This window comes from Hyalella azteca, unplaced genomic scaffold (assembly GCF_000764305.2).
Source record: "Hyalella azteca isolate HAZT.00-mixed unplaced genomic scaffold, Hazt_2.0.2 contig16209, whole genome shotgun sequence".
Classification (NCBI taxonomy): domain Eukaryota; kingdom Metazoa; phylum Arthropoda; class Malacostraca; order Amphipoda; family Hyalellidae; genus Hyalella; species Hyalella azteca.
In genome coordinates, this window is record NW_025946036.1 from 61707 (window position 1) to 85327 (window position 23621).

The following is a 23621-nucleotide window of genomic DNA, read 5'->3' on the forward strand; positions in this document are numbered from 1 at the left end:
TATCAATTAATGTAGTTAATCGCAGCCTCAACGAAGAGTAATTCGTTACCTACTGTCCTTTTTATCAACTGAGTTCATGGTACAAGATTTGGCTTATATACATATGTCTCTGTTGTGAATATTTATGTTACATGGAACAAAAGACGAGGGTTCTTATCTAAACGGAAATGCATTTCACCAAAATTGAGTCTAGTCGTTGACAAAAAATGTAATGCAGCGTTATCTTAATTAATTATTTCATAGAGCAAGCTCTGGGAACGAAAATTACAGATTCAGTGGTTAACATTGGGCAGATATGCACTTAAGGCTCACCCTCGTACTTACCTATCTCTCTATGTAACTCTAATCCTTCAAATTGATAGTGTTGTTGTGATTAAAATTGTTATTAAAAGATTTGACTGATATTACGTTAAGTTGTTATTCTGTTGGCTAAATAACTGTAAGCATAATATTGAATGACTCTCTATATTGATGCAAAAATTATTGATACTGACTAATAATTATAAATAGCAAGAAGTACCGGGTATAAATATCTATTCCCGATTCTCGTTGAAGTGTTGGAAGTGACATTGAAGTGTTGGAAGTGTGTGAACAATATTTAGGACTTTTTCTCGAAAGTGTCAGTTTGTTCAAGGATTTGTCAAACGCCTTCTCCTGAGTATTCTAATTTGTGAAGCTTCATCAGCGATTGTGTGCACTGGTGAACATAAACTCTTGTACAGACCACTTGCTCTTGTACAGACCATGAAAAAAGCTGCCGCGTGTAGCACATTTTCAAGCCCCTCGCTACATCATCTCGCCCGAACTTCTCCAGCATCAAGTGAGTTAGTTAATTGTGTCTAGAAGCCAACCAAAGGCTTAAATATACGTATTTTTATGTACCGTATGTCTTTGGCGACAAGTCTATGTGTATAGCTGAAATATCAGATACTACTAATACTACTACTAGATACTATCAGATACTACTAACTAATATGTGTTAATTACCTAGTACCTAGGCTGAAATTTGGTACATATTACAAAATTGAACAGTTTCGCCTCATGCCAGCATCAGGCGTCTGCTTGTAGTCGTCCTCTACAGGTGCGCGTACACGCTTTGTTGCCTTGTCTGTTCACGGACCCGCAGTCAATTCTGCGCGGTTTGTTTGAGAGATTGTAAGCAAAGCCGAGCCTCTTGTTGACTAACACATGCCGCTTCCCATTGACAGCCTCCCTATTCCCTCACGCTCTATTCTCATCTCTATCGTCAGTCCCCAGTCATTTCCCCAACCATTGTTTATTTATTATGCCTAGGTAATCATGATTTATGTCATGCATTTCTGAATTACATTACATCCATCAGCTATGAGAAGTTGAAATGCCATTCGGCGTTTTTTAAATATTCATTTAAAATTTAGGCCCAATATATTTTGGCCGAAAAGTTACGCGCTGTTTAAACACAGAGACTAAAAAGTGCATGTTATTTGTTATGAACATATTCAGTAGATGTGGAGCTTGTTCACCACCTTTGAAATGATGGTCACACTAATAAGATAATCTTTGGTTAAATTTCGACATATGTATCGTCAGTATCAGCATTAAACATGACATCGTGCGAGAAATAAAAGGTGAATTTTTTTAACGTACGAACTGAATATTTAATAGTGACGGTTCACTGCTACGTCTCCAACACAGCAGTGAACCGCCTGGGAACACTCTGGCAAATCGCAGCCCTCGTGTTCAAGTTTATTCATATGGACGGGGGCTGGCTAGATTGGCCGCAGCGGCAATTAGGCTCTCATGTTTTTCTTGATCATTAAGGTTTAATGAGCCTGACTTCCTTCTCCGTGGAGTTACCGAGGCATCAGCGACAAAGCCAAACAATCTAGCCGTTCTTTGCAGTCACTATTAAACTATTCTGTCTTAGAATTCACTTTAAAGGTAGAAAATTTGTTATTCGTCACACTCATTAGATCTTATCAGTCTGATAGAGATCATTCCTATTGCTTGTATTCTGCTGACAATTCCGATTTTCATTGCTGTTCATATTTAGCCAGCCCGCAAATGTTTTCAAGAGCTCCCGTTGGTTCATTGCTAAGTATGTTATATATATATATATATATCATGGCCGACTTATCGGCGGTCATGGCCGTCTTATCGGCGGCCATGGCCGTCGTATAACTCTATTATCACGTTTTTCTCGGAGCAAATTTCTCGATAGAAACCTGACCATCACTTGGAAATTATTTTAAAAGCTTTAAACTAAAAGGGAAACATTTTGTCCAAAGTTTCATGTCAGCTTTCCAAATCTCTGTGATGTATAAAAATATATCCTATTTCCATCTAATTTTTTTAAAATAGTATCCTCGCGTACTCAAATGTTGAACTGGCTAGATGTTTAAAAGCTCGCAGCGGTGCCATACATATATGGATGTATTTTTCGAGCTGCTTTTATGCAGCGACCACCGCGTGTAAACCGTACGTGAATTACTCGTGTTATTTAGAAACAAAACTCTTTGTTATTTATTGATCTGATACTCTTTAATTATGACATGTTGTCTTCGTCCGATGCTTAGAGCCCTTGTTGTGCAGCTGGCCTGCCATGGTACAGAACGAAATTATTCCGTGATGGTCCCGTCTTGTTTTGGGCATCTAGTGGCCCCTTTTTCATGCTGGTGATGGAAGGCGCCGAATTTTTCATAAGGAGAAAAACAACAATCTTTGTCTTTATGAGAACGTATGTGGTGGGAAATTAATCTTGCGTTAAAAGACAAGCTGACTATAAATGTTAAGTATTATTGACGAAAATAAATGTATATTAATATGCAATTATAAAAACTAAAATACGTTTTTGTCCAAACTAATTCACATCTTGCGTGGGAAAAGAACTACTGTCAGCTGAAAAAGAAACTGTTGTAATGGACTGCATTCTTCTGACACAGTTCACTCGAAATTTGCTCCTCAGAACTCCACAGCAATTTGTTTTTGGTTCCCACAAAAATCGCCCGCAGATCTGAAAGGAATTTGTGAGTTGGCTGACGTGTTTGTCCTCGAGTTGTTTGCGTCCCAGTCTTTTAAAGTGTATCACTCCGGTTTATAAATCTATGGTAGAATTGCTTCTATGGTTTGAAGAAAACCTGATGATTAAAATAATTGTTGCATGATGAGTGATCAAAGTGTGTGCTTTATTCGCGGACGCATGCAGTTTGCGCTGCTTCAAAGATTATTATGTTTGTACTCTCACTCTTATTTGCTAGTCAGCCGCATTTTTCAACCTTCTTGTCCTTCTCCGTACAATTTAACTAAAGTATTATTTATAGGTATTTCTTTGTTTTTTAGAAAATGATATATCTTTTAGTAAGCCCCTTGCTCAAGTTCCTGATATTATTCGATTAACTACCGTTACTCGAATTACCGTTACTCATCGTTTGTTTTTTCCCCCTTCAAAAGTTTTTTCCCCTTTTAAATGCAAATTGCGCTCTTTTAGATTTCAATAAAATTGTTTTTCAAATCATTTTACCCAGTTTTTCTAGTCATAAACATTATTTTGAATATCAAATAATCGTATTTCATTTATTGGTTAACCTTACCTCTTGCCAATTTTAACTATTTTTAACTGTCATCGACGCGTCTTTTTATCAGTTTGTTACTCCTTTATTCTTATTATTTTACTGTTATCTTTCCAAAAAATGTCGCAATGCTGAAACTTGTTATTTTTTATTTCGTAATCTTGCTTATTTCATTTGACGTTTGATTAAAATGCGTGTACTTGATTTTTCTCGCAGATGAAATTTTAAGTGAATTTTTTTGGATGGCGTCGCTTACATAGCGAGTGATTGCAGGAAATGCTTTTTGGGCCGCGTCCAGGCTTGAAAATTCTACTTATACAATAGCCTGGAGCCATACTTTCAAAACTCGCTAAGTTAACGTAAGTACTTACGCTCTATTTTCTTGTCTATGATTGGTGGATTTTGCTTGAGAGGCCGTCAATGATTGGCTGATGAACTTACGATCTCTTAACTTTTTTTGAAAGTATAGGCCCTGGTACTTTAATTTGTCTATGCTGAGTAAACTACACGCAAAAAAATTCATATTTTTCCCAAATCTCCTAAAATAGCAGCTAGAAATGATGTTGCGGATTCGATTACAAAACGGAAAATAGTGATAAATATATACTTGTCAGCTTAAGGATTTATGTTTCTTATGGTTTGCTTATTCATTGAGACATGCATCGGACAAAATCTAAGGATGATTTCACAAAAAATTGCGCAATGAAGCATCCAAATTTCGATTATTGGCACGTGGATGAGTCCGTGTCAACGCGCAGTATTTCGTCCTCCTGGTAAGTAATTTCATCGATCATGTATTGATTTCAAATGTCTATGTCTACGGTCCACTGTTCTTTCTTCGCTTCTTTACTTGGAATGTTGAAATTAGAGATGACAGTCGACCGTCCGTGTTGCCAGCAACTTTTCATAGTTCTTGACGAATATTGATGCTGGATGGCTGGTTGCAGCCTTTTGTGTTAATAGTTTTGAAATAACGCCACGTGTAACCAGACGTAGACCCAGGCTTTTGAGCATTCTCCATCAATAAAAGACAGTTCTAAAATTTTTTTCATATTTTCTTGAACTTTGCGATGCGGAAATTTGATTCAGTTTTTTGATTATTAAACGAGTTGCATACACAGAACTTATGATGATAAACAAACGAATAAACGAACGTTATTGTTGCGTAAAATTTGGGCTCAATTGTTTGACCTATTTTCTCTCAACTTTATCCCCAATGCATTGCTATATTTGTAGTTCCGGTCTCGGAACTACAAAGTGCTGTAAATGTACAGAATTGTCCATGTTCTGAAAAGTTCGGCAAGTATAGATGTAGCTGCAAGTCTTTTCGCATCTATTTCCCTTGTCACGTAGGAAGTCTCACTACTTCCGAACCTCCATCTTATGAGAATTTGAATATGAATTTGCTGAATTCCGTAAGGATGGTTTCAAAGTGCTAAACAAATATTAAAGATATCTAAACATCGGTTTCCTACGAGGGTCATCGGGAAAGTAGAACCCGTTTGGGAATTGAACAAAAGGAACTAAATATTAACAAATGTAAACATGTTTATTGAAAAGAACATGTATTACACTATTTCTCTGCGTAATCTTCGGACAAATTTAAGCATTTGTTTTAGCGTCTCATGAATTTTTGTATACCAGTGTCGTGTTCCTCCGCCGCCAGTGTTTCTGGGATCGGCAAGGTGTACTGCTCATCGATTTCATGACTCGTGGAGACACAGTCAATGCCAATGCATATTGTGCAACATTAAAAAAATTACGGCGGGCAATTCAAAAATCAAAATCGACGGCGATGTCTGTTAATTGTCTACTGGCGTCGTTCTCCTGCACGATGATGCCAGGCCGCATACGGCTCGGATAACACAACAACTTCTCAAAAAATTCAAGTGGGAAATTTTCGACTATCCACCCCACAGTCCGGACTTGGCTCCTTCAGATTTTCATCTGTTTACGAAACTCAAGGACTTCGTGGCAGGGACAAAGTTTCAAAATGACGAAGAACTGAAAGAACACGTGACTGCGTATCTCAATACACTGGCGGCGGAGGAATGTGACACTGGTATACAAAAACTCGTGACAAGATACGACAAATGCTTAAATTTGTCCGGAGATTATATAGAGAAGTAGTGTAATACATGTTTTTTTAATGAACATATTTAAATTTGTTAATATTTACTTCCTTATGTTCAATTCCCAAACGGGTACTACTTTCCGGATGCCCCTCGTATTTCTCAGCGAATCATTCACAGATTAACATGTGTTTGGCATGCATGTTGGCTGTCGGTTGGTATGATACATAAAATCAGAAAGACGCTCGTATGACCGAGCGAGCATTAAGATTGAGGCTCAATTAGAGTGCCAGCTCGGGTCGTTTAGAGGAGCAGGCAGGGCGTCTCGGCTGTAGATCGATGCCCTAGGGACCTGCCGCTGCCACCACACGCGATCTCCACCCGCGCAACGTTGTGCATATATAGCCATGCGCCTGCGCTATGATATTACGGTATTACGGTGGACTGTGATGTCATACACCTGCACTCTTATATTACGGTATTACGGCGAACGCAGTGCAGCCGTGCATATACACTCTGACATTACGGTATTACGGTGAACACAGTGCAGTCGTGCACATACACTCACAAATTACGGTATTACGGTGGACAGTGATGTCATACACCTGCATTCTGATATTACGATATTACGGTGAACACAATGTAGTCGTGCACGTACATTCAGATATTACGGTGGCCATAGTACCATCTTAAGCGCTCACCTCGCTGACATTTCCCCGCACTATTGGCTGTCTAATGACATCGCCCGCTAGTTACTTTCCGTTTTTTATCGCCAATTCATATGAAAGAAATTCAGTTGTAATAAAACCGGCCGCTGTGTTAAACTGTTAACTACTGTTGTGGCGACGTGAGCACGTAGTATAGAATAGAATAGAATAGAATAGAATAGAATAGAAGTGTTTGAAGAAATAGGCCCATGGCCTGTTGCCGATTCTTGAACTTTTCGTGACTTGATTCACAAAGGATGTATAGACTACAAGGATGTAGTCTATACTGTTTGGTATGTGTATATCAAGGATGTAGTCTACTGGCTTGTTTGGATATCACTGGACACTACAGTGCGCATAAAAGCGCAATTCTTCCTGAAAATTTATATATTTATCCGATGTCTTCCATGTAAATAAATTATGTATGATGTGTTGGGTGTTAATGAAAAAATGAAGACTCGCAATCCGAGCTTTCGAAGAGATGTTCAGTCACTTGAATTACGAGTAGTACTAATATCAATTACCATATAAGCTAGGAAACTCAACGCAAATATAACAAGTGAAGCAATATTACAGAGCGAATATAAGGTCAACAATGTACATGGCTGGGAACTTACATTACATAACGGTAAAGGTGACCTTTCACCGAGGGCGGAACAATGAAATTAATTGGTAAGATGTTCGAAGCTGGACCATCTTACGTCTTATCTTCATATTGGTGAGAGAAGTTTATTCGTATAGAAACGCGTCCTATATTAGGTGACTGTTTATAAGAATATAGAAGACTTACGTCAAAACAATCGATGGAATGCCATTTTCTCATCTTCTGATATCTTAAGTGAGCCACGAGAAAGCCTAATAAATTTTAATATCATTCAATTTCATTTTTAAAATTCTACTTTTCTCAGTGTGTCTAAATTTAAGAAAAGTTCGCCCTCAGATTCTATAGAAGCTGTAATATGTCCTATTTAACTGCACACATCGACTAAACAAAAATGCAACTAAGATACGACAGAGCCTGGGCGAACATGGAGTCGGTATTTCAAATTCATGTTCTTCACGTAGAATTTAAGTGCAAAGGAAACTCCAAGCAAATTCACTAAATCTTAGATGAATACATTTCGGAGACTTGCTTCGTGATTAGTGCAAAAAAATACATAGAATAAAAGTACAATCTGAAGAGAAAGTCGAGAGACAGCGAGCTTGAGTCGCGATACTGGGCAAACTCTTTCAATAATTCCGGTAAAGTTGAGTCGCGGCACAAAAGATTTTCACCACAAGCTGTCAAAAGCATAAAAAAAATATAGAACCAATATAAGTACAATCAGAAGAGTAAATCGAAAGATACACTGCAGAAATATAGTATTGTTCATTGATATGATCAGAACCACCTCGGATGCCCCTGATGGGATGGGTTGGAGTTTAGGCCAGATTGGAAGAAAATTAAATCGAAAGATACACGGCAGAAGTGTAGTATTGTTCATTGATATGACCAGGACCACCTCGGATGCCCCTGATGGGAAGGGTCGGAGTTTTGGCCAGATTGGGAGAAAATTACATCACTGTTGTCGCCGCCATGTCGGCGCCGGTGAAGTAATGAGGTTAGTATGGCTTTGGCAATAATTAAGTTCTGGTCTCATCACGGCGACTGAAAATGTATAAAATATTCCCGTTTCCAGTTGCCTAGTTTAATTAAAACTAAGCTTTTCTATCATTGCTTGATGATCGACGCTCGTCTAGTCGAAGAACGCTTGTCGTCTGCAAAATAAGTTCCTGTGCGCTCTGCGAGAGCCCAAGTGAATAATTGGTTTTCATCATCAATAAAAAATTCATCTTTGATGGTCACTAATTCGTTCAAAAGCAGGCTTTTTGGCATGCAGTGTTAATTACTCAAGGTCTGTTCATGTTTCAAATGATTAAAAACCTTGCCGATTGAGCTCTTCTTGAATCTATTCAAGCACCAAAATAAATGGCGCTTTTCAAAAGATTTACCAAATGATTTCTGAAATCATTAGTTTTGGTTTGAAATTTGAATTTGTTGCTATTTTCTATTTATTATTTACCTGTCACAGATGCAACTAATTTAAAGTATGAAAATTGACATGCACATATTGCCAATTTTTTTAATGTGAAAAATATTCTTAATTCTGATGTTTCCAAGAGGAAAAGTTATTCTGATTTTCATCAAATTTTTACTGGTATGAGGTTCCTGTCCTGCGTGATGTCGATAGGATGCATATTTATCTTACCGTGTAATGTGTGTACGTTATCTTAATTTTCCACCGTATATGTTGAATTATTCATCGTTTCTTATCAATATCACTCGATTTCTGGGATTTTCTGTGCCAATTATGTGTGTAAATTTTCCTAATTTCTAAATTTTTCATCGTAACTGTTGAATTATTCATCGTTTCTAAATAAAATCACTTGATTTTCGGTGCCAATTATCAAGTTCGTATCGAATATCGGGCTCTGAAAGCCTGGAGCTGTGATTGTGATCGTTTGGAAGAGCCCCAATTCAATCTGGCGTGGACGCCGCTTTCCTTCCTGCATGGGCTTTTATTGAGGTGGCCCCACCCTTTACTTTGATCGATTAACCTATTTTGGCTCCAGGGCACGCCTCTTTGTCGCTCCGTCCAATGATGTGCACCAACAAATTTTTTCCTTTAAACTTCTTAACAAAAAATCGTGGTGTAACGTAATTTGTTTGCTATCATCAGTGTTGGTATTTTTAAGGTTGACTCGTACTGAGAAAATTGCTGCGTTTGAGCAAACAGGCCTTGAGACGCTGAACTGATCAAGCCAACTCAGCACAATTTTTTCCATTGAGCCTCGTGCGCACTCTGATTGATGTTTACTTTGTGTTTTTCTACACCAAGCGTTCACAAAGTTCTGGCAGAACGAGACATGTAGTCTTTAGAGTTCCGTGGCAGTCCATTACAAAACATCGTAAGAACTTTGTGCATTATAATTCAAAGTTTTTCTTATGCTTTTGGGTGTACAAAGGGTAAGGATAAGTTGTCCAACTTATACGAGATTTTAAAAGATGCTGATATTTATTGATCTGTGAGACGAATTTTAATAACCTCAATCTTCAATTTTACATTTAATTCCGTTGAATGGGGAATATATTTTCAGGATATAGCGCATTATTTAGTCGCAAAGTTTAAAAACGTCGTCGAAACTTGAACGTTTACTACTAATCGTTTTTTTACTCGATGTAAATGCACCAGCTTATGCGAAGCTTAAAGGGAATAGCATGCATTTGTATCATTTTAAGAAATCATCATGTGTATGAAAAAATAAATTATCAGTTTTTATTGATATTTTTGCACTTTTAAGAGTATAACAAAACGATAATGGAATAGCTACTCAGAAGACGGCCAAAAGTTAGTGCGTCCGAGGCATTTCAATGACCAATACCGAACACAGCGAGGACTCTGCTGATGGCAGCCATTCTTTGATCCCGTCTGGCCTGATCCTCGCGACAAAAGAAGCCAAACTCAAGCAAAAAATCCCCATTGTCATCAATACACTACCATCGAAGGAAAAAGTTGATGGATGAGATGGCGTCACCGAATCATCCTCACGTCGTTCTTGTTTGATAAGCAACTGAGTTCTTGTTTGGGAACAGCACAAGAACAAAATTCTGGACAAGGTTTGCTCTAGACATCGACTTTGACATCGGCTTAGAATTTAATTTAATGAACTTTGACAATAATTGTTTTCTTTTTATAATTTTGAATAGTTGCGGTAGAGAATCACTCTAAATTAGCTCCATAATACCTCGTGTAGTTCAGTTGCAAATTTATAAATTACATTCCTTCATTTATTTCAGGATGTTCTTAGGCCGAAATTTAGATAATGTTAACGTAGAATAATTGCGATGTTTCTTTGGTGATTCACTCATAAGCTTATTTATTATTCGGCTAAACACAAGGGTAGATCGACTAAAACTTTAACTTCTTTCCCAAGTTTCTCACATTTAAGTGCTCCAAATATGACCAAACCTCATCGTCGGCTGTAGTTTTATTGACATAATAAAAATAAACACAGACTTTATTTAGACTTACAACAGTTCTTTGTGATACTTTCCAGCTCATGGGGTAAATTGCAACAGTTTTCAGCCTAAATTTCAAGTAGGGAGTGTGTCATTTCTCACGAAAGTTGACTGAGTGCGTTTTGTTTCTTTATGACAATGAAGACAATTTGTTAGAAGGTGTTTCTTTTTATGTTAACAAAATTATGAGAAACAGAATCTTTGAAATTTCGCACTAATTTAAACTTAAAAAATCCTCTGCGTCGTTGCGGAATCCGTTTCAGAATCAAGGGCATCGGCAACGCTCTTCGACGGCAGGTTATTTTATTTTCATATTAAATAAGCATCGTAGGATTTTTCCAAAAAGCTTAGCCTCTCTAGTCAATAGTGCGAAATTTTTTATATGAGCTTTGCATAATTACTTATTTGAAGTTTAACCTTCGCAAAACTAAATGCAAATTAAGTTCACAGCACTAATAGAAGCTTCAACCTTCGACTTATGAGTGTGTTTATTTGGGTTGTTTTGTGTCCCGTTCATCAAAAATGACATGAATGACCAACTGATTGGCTTGTCCAGCAGGCAATTCATGGGAATTATTTATGAAGAGACCCTAATTAAGATGACCGACGTGATGCAGTGTCATTCATTCCATATCACCAGTGTATTCTATTCAATGAAAATTTTGCAACGGAGGGAAACCATCTATTTTCTTTGAAAAATCTGTTGATATACTGTCGAAACGTTTACTGCAGGCATGAATATTATTGACTAACTGTTTTTAGGATAAAAATAATTTCAAGTACTGATAAAAAATGTTAGAAGTAAATCGAGCTCACTAACAAATTTATAGGTAATTTTTTTATGAAACCATTCTTCACTGTTGATTTGTGCACGTTTGACAAAAAAAAAAAAAAAACGGAATGAAATACACAATGAACGTTAAGGCGTTTATAAATATATCTATGTTTCCGGTTTTGTTCATATTTATTTCATTTATGTAGAAATAAACCGCACTGACATAGAGAGGATAAATTCTAGACTGTACGTACATAATAGATAAGAAAGAAATAATAGAAAATAATTTCCATGTTACATTGTGTACAATAATACATTGTGTATTTATTGCATTGTGTACAATGATACATTGTGTATTTATTACATTGTGTACAATAATACAAAAACTCTCCCCACGCAAGAATCCTACACAAGGACTCGGTGGGAGCGGACATGAAGGCGTCGGGTGCTGCGTAGAGAGCGAGTTGGAGGCGAGCCAAGTGCTGGCTGGACGAGTGAGAGGGAGAGGCAATTAAAGAGTACGGCTTTTAGAGCTCTAAAGAGATGGAACTAAGAGTTGCTGCAATTAGAGAGCGAGGCTTTCAAGAGCTCTAAAGAGATGGAAGTAAGAGTTGCTGTAATTAGAGAGAGAGGCTTTCAAGAGCTGTCGAGAGATGGAACTAAGAGTTGCTGCAATTAGAGAGCGTGGCTTTCAAGAGCTGTTGAGAGATGGAACTAAGAGCTGTTGCAATTAGAGAGCGAGGCTTTCAAGAGCTCTAAAGAGATGGAACTAAGAGTTGCTGCAATTAGAGAGCGAGGCTTTCATGAGCTGTTGAGAGATGGAACTAAGAGTTGCTGCAATTAGAGAGAGAGAGGCTTTCAAGAGCTGTTGAGAGAAGGAACTAAGAGTTGCTGCCTCATGTCTCTCCTTGTATCTGCTGCCCAGATTAAGGTCAAAAATATTATTCGTATGCACACTTAGACACACATTGTCCGTGTAGTTACACGCCTCCTCCACTACTAAGCGCTGATACGCACTTTTTGAGCCAAAGTGTGTCAGAATGGTTCATTCATTGCATTGGTAGTGTGCATTGGTAGTGGAAAAAGTGCATTGGTATTTTTAAAAAGTCTTTAATATTTCTATGAGGGTAATGTATAAGAGGAAATGTCAATTTAGTTATGCGTGGTTATCGATACCCTCAAGAACGATGCTGTCTTTTTAGAAGTTAATTGAATATTCGTTGTGTTTTCCCTAGACTTTTCGAGTTTAGTCGGAACAACTCCTCTTGGCGTTCTGAATTCAACTTTCTACGCCATCTTCGATGTTTTTCCGTTTCGAAATTTCATGCAGAAAGTTTTTCAGCTGTTTATTTAAAATGATAATTTTGTTTCACTGTACATAATTCTTTCATAACCACGTGCAAATCTACAACGTGCACCTGCAGAAAACAACGTATAGCTTCTGCAACGGCATGACGAACAGAAGGAAAGTTTACATGAAGTGGGAAGGAAAATGGCAATTTTACAAGTGTAAACAAGTGGTAAAACTAATTTTACTTTTACAAGGTGATAGAAGTAATTTTACCACTTGACTCCTTGGCTCCTCGATATCTTAGGGTTAGGAATAAGTAATGACTATTGCAAGAATAACTAACTATTAGCCTCATAGTATATACATACTAAATCATAAGATTGTAATTTTAAATAAATCACTGAATATTAATAATATATTTCGGTAAATTCAGTTGTGCGAATTGAGATGGAAATCTAAAAGACGATAAATCTTATATTATCAATATCTTTCTTTTTCTTTTATTATCAATAAAAAGATGAATCTTATATTGCTAGCAAGCTATTTAATAATAGTTTGTTTTATTATTAATAGTGTGTTTTTCTTAGCATACTTGCACATAAATAATGACTTGGTAAGCCAAGGTCACGGGGTATAGGTCAACATGCCGACCTTCTGCCACCGCCTGGTCCGCGCGTCTCGCCAGCTCCTTGCCTTCGCTCGTCGCTGACATTTAAATGTCGAGGTCTCCCTTGTACAAGCTTTTTCATGTCAAGATAATCAATAATGTGTAATAAGATAATCATATGATAATAAGATAATCATTATCGTGATAATAAGACTCCTTAGTACAGGCTTTTTCATGTCAACATAATCAATAATGTAATAAGATTATCTTTGTCGTGATAATAAGATAAACATTGTCATTGTGATAGTATTGATGTCAAGATAATCAATAATGTAATAAGATAATCTTTGTCGTGATAATAAGATAATCATTGTCATTGTGATAATATTGATGTTAAGATAATCAATAATGTAATAAGATAATCATTGTCGTGATAATAAGATAATCATTGTCATTGTGATAATATCGATGTTAAGATAATCAATAATGTAATAAGATAATCATTGCCATGATAATAAGATAATCATTGTCATTGTGATAATATTGATGTCAAGATAATCAATAATCAATAATAATAATAAATGTTTTTAATGACAAACTTCGTGCATATTCGTACAACCTTCGAATAATTATTGTACTTGTGAAAGTCTTAGTTGATGTCTGTAACATTGAAAATTTTCACTCTTCTGCAATGAAATTATTAATAAACAAACTTATTTTGTTTGAATCATGGAATATGAAATTGTCTGAAGTTGTCTACATTTATCATTTCAGTTAGAGAAATCTTTTTTGACTTATGCTAATATACTGAAACATTAAATACTAAGAAGCGTAAGTCTTGAAAATCTCGAATGGCCAATTAGCCATGCCTCATCCATGCAGTAAGTGTCAATACACACAATCCGAAGAGAAAAACTTTATAAATTTAGGCTTACACGCATGAACACGAACAATAAAAGCTATGCGTGACTACGGACGTTGATTGTGCACAATCAATGTTCACAGACAGGCATCGAGTTCTTTTGTTTAACATTATATATTCTTAAATTTGTTCAGTGATATCGAGCAGGACAAAATCGGATATTGTGAAAGTCTTGAATTTTATCGCTGGATGTCAAGGAAATGGGATAAAAGTAAATTGACGAAATATAGTTTTTGTTATGAATTTGTGTATAGAATTGATGTTTAGCAATAATCAAAGAAGAGGTATGAGCTGAAGCCATTATTTATTGATTAACTTTGCATGGAAATTCACACAGTGTATAATTTTACGGCGCCGAAAACGATATTGCATAGGGAGGCGAAATTAGCAACACTTTTTTTATATGATAAGATTTCATGCAGTCCTTACATTGTGCTCTTAATTAAATGGAAGCTCAACATTAGCAACGCTTTTTTATATGATAAGATTTCATGCAGTCCTTACATTGTGCTCTTAATTAAATGGAAGCTCAACATTAGCGACATTTTTTCATATGACAAGATTTCATGCAGTCCAACACATTTTTATATGCTAAGATTTCATACAGTCCTTATATTGTGCTCCTAATTAAATGGAAGCTTTACATTAAAATGTTCGCTAAGCATATCGTGCCGTGCAAGCTGCCGCCTCTGGAATCGATAGCCCTACATGGCTGCACCCCACCGGTCTCCCCTGCCCCGCGTTGCTACCACCCACTACTTCTGTGCAACACTCGCCACGTAGAAAATATAAGACATCGTGATTAAATTATACACTAATCGAACAAAGCCGATAAATTATTTTACGTAATATAGAAATTGAGTAACTTGGTGGGGACTTTCTCGATCAAATATTATATTGGAACTTTTCCCTATTTCGTTTGAGCTTGAAAAAGCAAACTTTTTTAGCAAACGAAGATTGCTAAAAAAGTTCGTTACGTGATTATTCAAAGTGTGTTACGTTCTGTAGGCAAGGCTGGGATCGTTCTCAGGACCGTATTGCATAATAAGGTGCGATATAAGTATTTAACCATGGAATGTTACCGACATAATACCTGTGAACAACAAATCTGTGGTTAAAATTTCTAAATAATCTCACAATTATCATCTTAAGATAATAATGGTGCACCAACAATTTACATTCGTTTTAATGCATATGTCACCATATTAATAATGATATATTTTCGAGAAAACTCGATAGAGAATAAGAGATGATAGATTTTTAGAGACTTTATAGGTCTATTTTAGCATGTCTGGGATCCTGATGAATGATCGTGCATTGTTGACTAAATTTTCTGGATCTCATTGATTAAGCATTGATTGATGGACGCATTAGAGATGCATGAGAGCGCTGCTGATTCGGTCGTCAGTCAGAGACGATGGAGGGACTGTCGGCATGTTTTCTATACTCCGCTATTATAATTCTGATTAAATTAAATTTGAACGATTCAATGTTACATTAGTGCATTTCTTGCAAGTTTCCTCTTATTAATTAATTATTATGCTCATATTACAGTTAAGTTTTTTTTCGAGAGATTTTGTTTGTTGATTCTTAACTATTAGTTTATAAATTTATATAAACAATAATTTTGCAGTGATGATTATTAATTTTTAATCAAGAACTCTCCAAGAATTCTGATGCGAAGATATCGTTATTTTTTTAAATATTCCACGTCATTAATTTTTATATCAAGTCATTAACAAACAGAAATATTCTCCTTAAAACTTTATTAAGCGTTCCTTATTTATAAACTTTAAATATAAACTCAGAAGTGAAATGAAATGTTATTTCAAAAACTGCGTGTAAGTGCCGTACCCTCTTATTGCGTCGCCGATATCGGGCGCTGGGCAGCAAGAGTCTCTAGCGCTACTTCAACTCGCCAGCGTTTGGCCTCTCGCTTTGACAAATATTTACCAAATATTCCTAACTCTTTACCCCCGTCAAAAAGAGATACCGGACATTTCTGGAGACATTGCTCTTTAAAAGTAAGATTATTAAATCGTAACTCTTGTCCACAGCAAACCTAGAGTCCTAACTCTTTACCCCCGTCAAAAAGAGATACCGGAATTTCTGGAGACATTGCTCTTTAAAAGTAAGATTATTAAATCGTAACTCTTGTCCACAGCAAACCTAGAGTCCTAACTCTTTACCGCCATCAAAAAGAGATACCGGACATTCTGGAGACATTGCTCTTTAAAAATAAATAACATGGAGACATTGCTCTTTAAATAAAAATTCAATCATAACTTTTGTCCACCTCTTTAGAAATAAATAACATGGAGACATTGCTCTTTATATAAAAATTAAATCATAACTTATGTCCACAGCCAACCTAGAGCACTCTTTTTTCCTGAAGCGTAATTTTTTATTACATTAGCGACATTCGATGCACAAATAAAACATCAGTGATTTATTCATCTTAGAATGAATGCAAAAACAAAACTAAACGAGCGCTGTGACGTAAACAAACATATTATTCTTACTACTATTCTTACATGAATTGCTTGCAGCACTTTCCTTCACAGGAATCGTTATACAGTCGCGGTCGGCTAAGCAGCAGCATCAGTAATCATCTTTTCCGGGCCGCTGCTTGATATTTTAATCTAGATCTCATGAATAATTGAGGAAGCCTCGGCATCTTGCCAGCACTCTTCTCATTAGGAATCGCGTGGCCCACCGCACATTCTTGGAATTCGGGAATGAGGCCAAAGCGCCACGCGTGGCTTGAGATTTAGATTTCGTGGGCGCTGCAGTTGATCTTAATTTGATTTGAACACCGTTTTTATGAGACTTAACGCGACGGACGTTCCATAAAAATTGCATGTAATAAAATTTTTCGTGTTATTTGTTTATTCAAACATTCCAATAAAATTGACAGATGTGTTAAGTGCTTGAAGGTTCATTGTGATTGTGGATACTTCTTTTGAGTCTACGCTTTGATTCGTTTGCTCCCATGTCAATACCCTCTCTGACACATACTACACGATTCAAGCGAGAACGTGTTTAGATAACTACAGCTAGGAAGTAATAGTCTGTTCACATCCAAGGTATCTTATCTACTTACAGATAATTACACATGGTATTTACACTACTGTAATGCTAATTGCCGTGCCGCAATTACTATTACAGTAGTGTAAATACCATGTGTAATTATCTGTAAGTAGATAAGATACCTTGGATGTGAACAGACTATTACTTCCTAGCTGTAGTCATCTAAACACGTTCTCGCTTGAATCGTGTAGTATGTGTCAGATAGGTATTGACATGGGAGCAAACGAAACCTAGTCGATGATGTTCCCAAGTTATCCCTCCGTCCTATCCAGTCTTTCACTCACACTGTAGTAACTACGTTGATTAAGTTTTTCATTGCCTCAGTTATAGTGACAACAATTTCACTGACTGCTTCGTCAAAAGTCTCCTAATAACTCATTATCGTTGTCACGTTCCAAATTCTTTTATCGAGCCCATGTGCACTTCGCTTGACAGCTTCTGCATGACGACGAACTGGCGAGTACAGATGAGAAAACACTTTCCTTTGTACTTGCCTAGTGTTTGAGCTTACTCACAACTAAAATTAGGCGTGAATGCCCTAAACTGATCAACCACAAACACTCATTGGTAAAAAAAAGAACAGATCATCCGAGGCAGAAGTTAAAGTTTGACTGTAAATTTCTATCGTTTTGGCTACTATATAATAATTTGATTACAAATGAAAGTCAATCTCCAACTTTATTTTTCTTTTCAGTCCTATAGGTAAATACCGGCGACACCATATCATAGAGGGCGCATTCTGAAAACTCTCAATGTGATCTCAATTTACATAATGTTCGTAAATTCAAGTTCCACTTCTAAATTTGGCAGGTTTTGTTTGAAAATCGATAGCATCAATACTTTAAGATATCACAATCGTTTTGCCTTCCAAAACGATGTCACCGCGGTCAGTTTCGTGCTGCTTGGCCTTCATGGTGCGTGTGTAGGACGGTTGCTGTATCGCCTTTTATCTATACTGAGCATACCCTAACAAAATTTAGAGTCGCCCCAGCTTCTCCAAATCAGAAGCTGCCGCGTCTGTAAATTTTCACTGGGTAGACTCGTCTGCACGCTTTTCGGCTGATGTATTTACCTCATGCCATGAAAGCTAGTATAGTTTCGTCACTAATATTTCTTATGGATTGTTATGGACATTTGGTTTTTCATGCTCATTTTGGTTTGGTTTTCCTTTGTTTATCGAATTTTTTTAGTCGGATTACAGTGGTTGTATGGTTGGGTTATAGACGATTTACTGATTTTTCTCAGTGCTCTCCTACCTGCCATCAATGAATTGATGTAAGAATGAATGCGTCCCTTAAAATCATGAACGTTCTACTCAAGCTTCATTGACACGACATTTGCTGAATAACTATTGTTTTCACTTAACAATTCTTGACGGTATTCAATTTATTACAAACTCTTTTGTTGTAAAATTGCAAATTGTTCTTGTGATGCCAATATAACGGGTTCTTAGCGCATTTTCTCATTTATGGAATAAATGCACTATTGTGCTCGCCCTGTCCGTCCGTCCGTCTGTCTGTCTGTCCATCCGTAACTTCACGTTTTCGTCGACGAGAAAATGCGCTCTCTGCCACTCACTACAGTGAGTACTGAGTAATATTTCTTTTTCTATTGCAGGTATGGCACTGCGGAGCGGCAGTGCGCAGCTACCATCCCAGTGAGCAGACACTGAAGAAGCAGCTGAAGTAGAAGAAGAACAAAACAAAGCAGACGACATGAGAGAAGCGTTTACAGCCCGTGCTGTGGTGGCGAGAAGCCGTCGTCGCCGCTGGTATGGCCCCCTCCAGGCCGTGGGGATCCTCATCCCCCTGCTTGGGGTTGTACTTGTATGCCTCTTCCTTCAGGATCCCTTGCCTTCAGATCCCTTTGTCTACAAGCCAAGAATAAGACGTTCGCTACTGCAGGATTCTGTTCCCGTCAACGACACGGGCAATGAAACTTCGGCTGAAGACCCTCTCTTCCCGCCAGACTTGTTCACCGAGGATCAGCTCAAGAAGGGGGCGATCATACTGCACGTGCTGGGCATGGTATACATGTTCGTCGCCCTGGCCATGGTATGTGATGAGTTTTTCGTACCAGCTCTCGACGTCATCATCGAGAAACTTGGGATATCAGAAGATGTGGCCGGGGCAACGTTCATGGCCGCCGGCGGCTCCGCCCCTGAACTTTTTACTTCAGTCATTGGCGTATTTATTAGTTTTAATGACGTTGGTATCGGTACGATCGTGGGCTCTGCCGTATTCAATATTCTTTTCGTTATTGCCATGTGCGTATTGTTCTCTCGAACTGTTCTTGAGTTGACGTGGTGGCCGCTGTTTCGCGACGTGACCTTCTACAGTGTAGCGCTGCTCATGCTCGTGTACTTCTTCACGGACAGCAAAATCTACTGGTATGAAGCTCTTGCTATGTTCATCATCTACATCCTGTACTGCAGCTTCATGAAGATAAACGCTCCAGTGGAACATTTCGTCAAGAAACACCTGAATAAAAATAAGGTGACCCGCGTTTGTTCGACTGATCAGCTTGTGCCCAACGTGAGTAGTGTTAACACGTGCCGCTATAAGACGCTTCTGCCCAGTGAAAATTTACAGACGCGGCAGCTTCTGATTTGGATTACCTACCAGAAGCTGGGGCGACTCTAAATTTTGTCAGGGTGCTGCTGAGGGCTGTCGGTGTAGGGGCGGTGTCAGGGCTGGTGCGAGAACTGCTACATGTCTTTGCTCGGGTTCTCAAAAATTAGTTGTGATATCATCAATCCTGATACAGGTAAATTTTAACTGTTGTAATGTTCCTCCATTTGTAACTTGGGCCATCTTCATTCAGAAGGCATTAATCATAAAAATGTAAAAGTTGTGTTTCCTCGAAGTATGAATTGAAGTTGCGGACTTCAGTGGGAAAATAGGAAATAAATCAAGTTTTCGTATTGTAAATTGAGTTTTAAAAGATCGTGATCCAAGCAAACTAATTTTTTGAGAACTCTGCGCCAGGCCGTCATTGTTACCAGCATGATACACTGACTGCCCTCCAGTAGTAGACTTCAACATCAGGCCTCATTCCAGTTTAGGTTCATTATTTTCAAACTCAAGGCTAAGATCAATGAAAAAAATGTATAATTCCAGTCCCAGGCAGTTAAGATTGCCCATAATTATGATACATTTCACTTAGTCAATTAGTGCCCTGCTTCAATTATGACTTGAATGTGTCAGTTCAGAACAACGGCTTTGACATTTGTATTCAAATAAAGATAAAAGTAGCCATATTTATACAACAACAAATCTAGCATCTCAATATATGCATTTTTACAAAGCTGTTATAACTTATAAATTCTATAAATTTCCCGATATTTATTTACTCTAGCTATATAAAAATCGCTTATATCACGTGATATTTGTCTCACGGATCACACAATTTGCTAATATCAGGCAATAATATCCAAAACGACATTGCTGTGGAGGCTGAAACTGCCTTTGTCTACTTGAGGCCTGGTGAGGTAGACGCGTCTTAGTTCTACTGAGGTACGATTAGACTTGTTTTATTTGATTATAGATCAGCTTTGCACTGGGTGCAGTTAGAAAGTTCTTCTGCATTACGTACTTTATCATGTTAATGCTTGAAGATACGTTTTCATGCACACAAACAAAATCATTCTAATTTTTTCTTTTAAAGTATAATAAACCATTTATAAAACGAAATAGAATACTTATAATAAACCATAGAAGCACAAAGGAATTGATATCAGCTTTCTTGGGCTGTACTACAAAAGTTCTAGACGTGACCATGAATTATAACCACTCTAGCGAGCTTTATGTGCCCACTGCAACGCTGGTCATTAGAGCGCTCATGCATCAGGTCCTCGACTCTGGCATTACCACGACCTCTCATTCCCGTCCTTGGAGCTCATGCATTGCCCGGAAAAATCTTTTACTTTTGAATCTAATAAATGCTTCTTAAAGTTCGGTAACTCTGAATTCTTGATAAGCCGCTGTGTGACATATTCAATGACGCATATTCAATATTCATGTTTATATTCAATGATACATACAAACGATGATACATATTAAATTTCCTCAAAATTAAAATTTTAGGTATTTCGAAATTTTAAATCCCAATTCTATATTGTCAATTTTAATTTTCCTCAACAACTTGAAGCAGATCCCATCTATAATTTGGTTTCCTGCTGAAGAATCGGTCGGATTGCCTTTGCAGAGTTCTTGGACATGAGACGATAGCTGTAACCTCCCATACGACTGGCAGGATTCTTACCCTATTTATTGGATGCAATTGAATCTTAGAATTATATAAAATTTACAGACGCGGCAGCTTCTGATTTGGATTACCAGAAGCTCGGGCGACTCTAAATTTACAGACGCGGCAGCTTCTAATGTGGATTACCAGAAGCTGGGGCGACTCTAAATTTACAGACGCGGCAGCTTCTAATGTGGATTACCAGAAGCTAGGGCGACTCTAAATTCTGTTAGGGTTGGAGCTCACGCATTTTTTGGAAAAATCTTGTACTTTTGAATCTAATAAATGCGCTTTAACGATCTAGAACTCAAGATTCTTGATAAACCCTGCTCTATTTGTCATTTAAACACTTGATTGAGATATTTTAAATTTCAAATTTTATATTGGTGATTTTAATTTTCCTCAACAACCCCCAACTATAATTTGGTCCCTGCTCTATTTCGTCATTTAAACACCTGATTGAGATATTTTAAATTCAAAATTTTACATTGTCAATTGTAATTTTCCTCAACAACTCTCAACTATAATTTGGTTTCCTGAAAGAATCGGTCGGATTGCCTTTGCCGAGTTCTTGGACATGAGACGATAGCTGTAACCTCCCATACGACTGGCAGGATTCTTACCCTATTTATTGGATGCAATTCAATCTCAGAATTATATCTATTGCTGAGGGCTCATTACCCGTATCTTTTAGTTTAGGAGATATGACACATTCGTAGCAATTATTTATCTAGCTTCGTGCTGTGTTGTTTGACGTGTATTAAAATCGTCCAGTTTTTGATGATAGTGCGAATGTTATGAGTAAAGTGTTCTTTGTCTTCCTTTGTACCGCAGTTTTTACAGTTTTTCGTGCTGTTGGTCCTTTGGTTATATGCATCCAATCTGCCTGATGCATTTTTAATCTTTATTATTGCATGCCTCTTATGATTCACATTTTTCACGTACGCTTGATTATTCGCAAGTTATTCTACACTTTGGCTCCAAACAACAATCAAAATCTAGACAACTTTATAAATTTATTGTAATTTTGTTATACTGGTATACCTAAAGTTGAAATTTTTAGACTAATACTAATTTGAAGATCGGTAGAAAAGCATGGAACTCTATTTAAACGACTGATTGAATTGACGCTCAAATGCTAATAAATCGAACGCAGGACAGTTAATTGAACAATTTTACACTTAACCTAACAATTGACGAAATTTTTATTCAAGACTCGTCTTGGAAATGAGACAATATGCGAAGCAAAACCTCGACGTGTGAGAAATTCTTTTTTCGCAATTCCTTTTTCCCATAAATCGAACATATACGAAAATTCAGAGCCACATGCTCTCAATATATCCGTTATTTCTTTGTAAAATGTGTATTTTCCATCATCAACTGAGCCATCAACTACGTATTTCTTTGTAAAATGTGTCGCGCTACTGGCTGGCTGACGTGATCTATTTCATCGAGTATTGGTAAAATGCTTTACTTCATTGGCTGCTAGCACAATGATACTCGAACAAATACGAAAATTCAGAAGCCACATGCTCTCAATCTGTCCGCTACATATAAGTTGTTCACACATTTATCTTATATTCCCATTTAACTCTTGTGTTGCTTGGTTACCGTATTTGAATTCACACTTTACCTTCTCACTCAAAAGGACATTTCACCCCAATAATTACTTTTACGTTCCCACAAATAAGATTTTATTTTTGGCATTGATGATCAGGGATGGACTTTTCCACTTTTCAATTTTTTTCCAATTTTCGGGTGCAACTAAATTGTCCTAATCACTGGTCCGTCAGTAGAATCGCTGTGGACGTTTTTCATTCTTTCGGACTTGAAATCTCTACATGTTCCCTGAGTCTCCATCTCTAGTAGGCCGTAATGAACGATTGTGTCAACGTTCAACAACTGCAGATCGATAGCAAATAACCACCTTGTCAGTCATTCATCATATGAACCTGGGCAATGCGGTGACCCACGAAGTCGACTGAGGTAGTCAAATGCCCTGACCCATGCAATGCTATTGACCGATTGCAACATCGATCTAGGATGACACAAATCTGTGATGCCGTATCAAATTTGGACGAGGACACAATCTTTCCATGCATCAGGTCGCGCACAAAATAATGGCATGAAATTCAAAAGTCAGGCCGGGTGACCTCATCTGATGTTACTTCGGCCCGACCCTGACCCTTTGTCATGGAGCGACTGCAACATTGATCGGGAGTCGGCAAATTTGTGTAGACGTAATATGTACGTGACCCCCATTACAATGACAGGCTTGTAATGAGCGTGTCAAGCGGCCACCTT

General features: G+C 37.5%; 1 protein-coding gene across 1 annotated transcript in view; it reads left to right on the top strand.

Moving 5' to 3' along the window:
• Window positions 1-329: 329 nt before the first annotated feature.
• LOC108680345 (sodium/potassium/calcium exchanger Nckx30C) overlaps window positions 330-23621 on the top strand; it is a 68426-nt gene continuing 45134 nt past the window's right edge. Inside the window, exons 1-2 of the mRNA XM_047884793.1 lie at window positions 330-820; window positions 18690-19567. Of these exons, the coding sequence (XP_047740749.1) occupies window positions 18788-19567 (780 nt within the window). The 5' untranslated portion in view covers window positions 330-820; window positions 18690-18787. The remainder of the gene's footprint in view (window positions 821-18689; window positions 19568-23621) is intronic.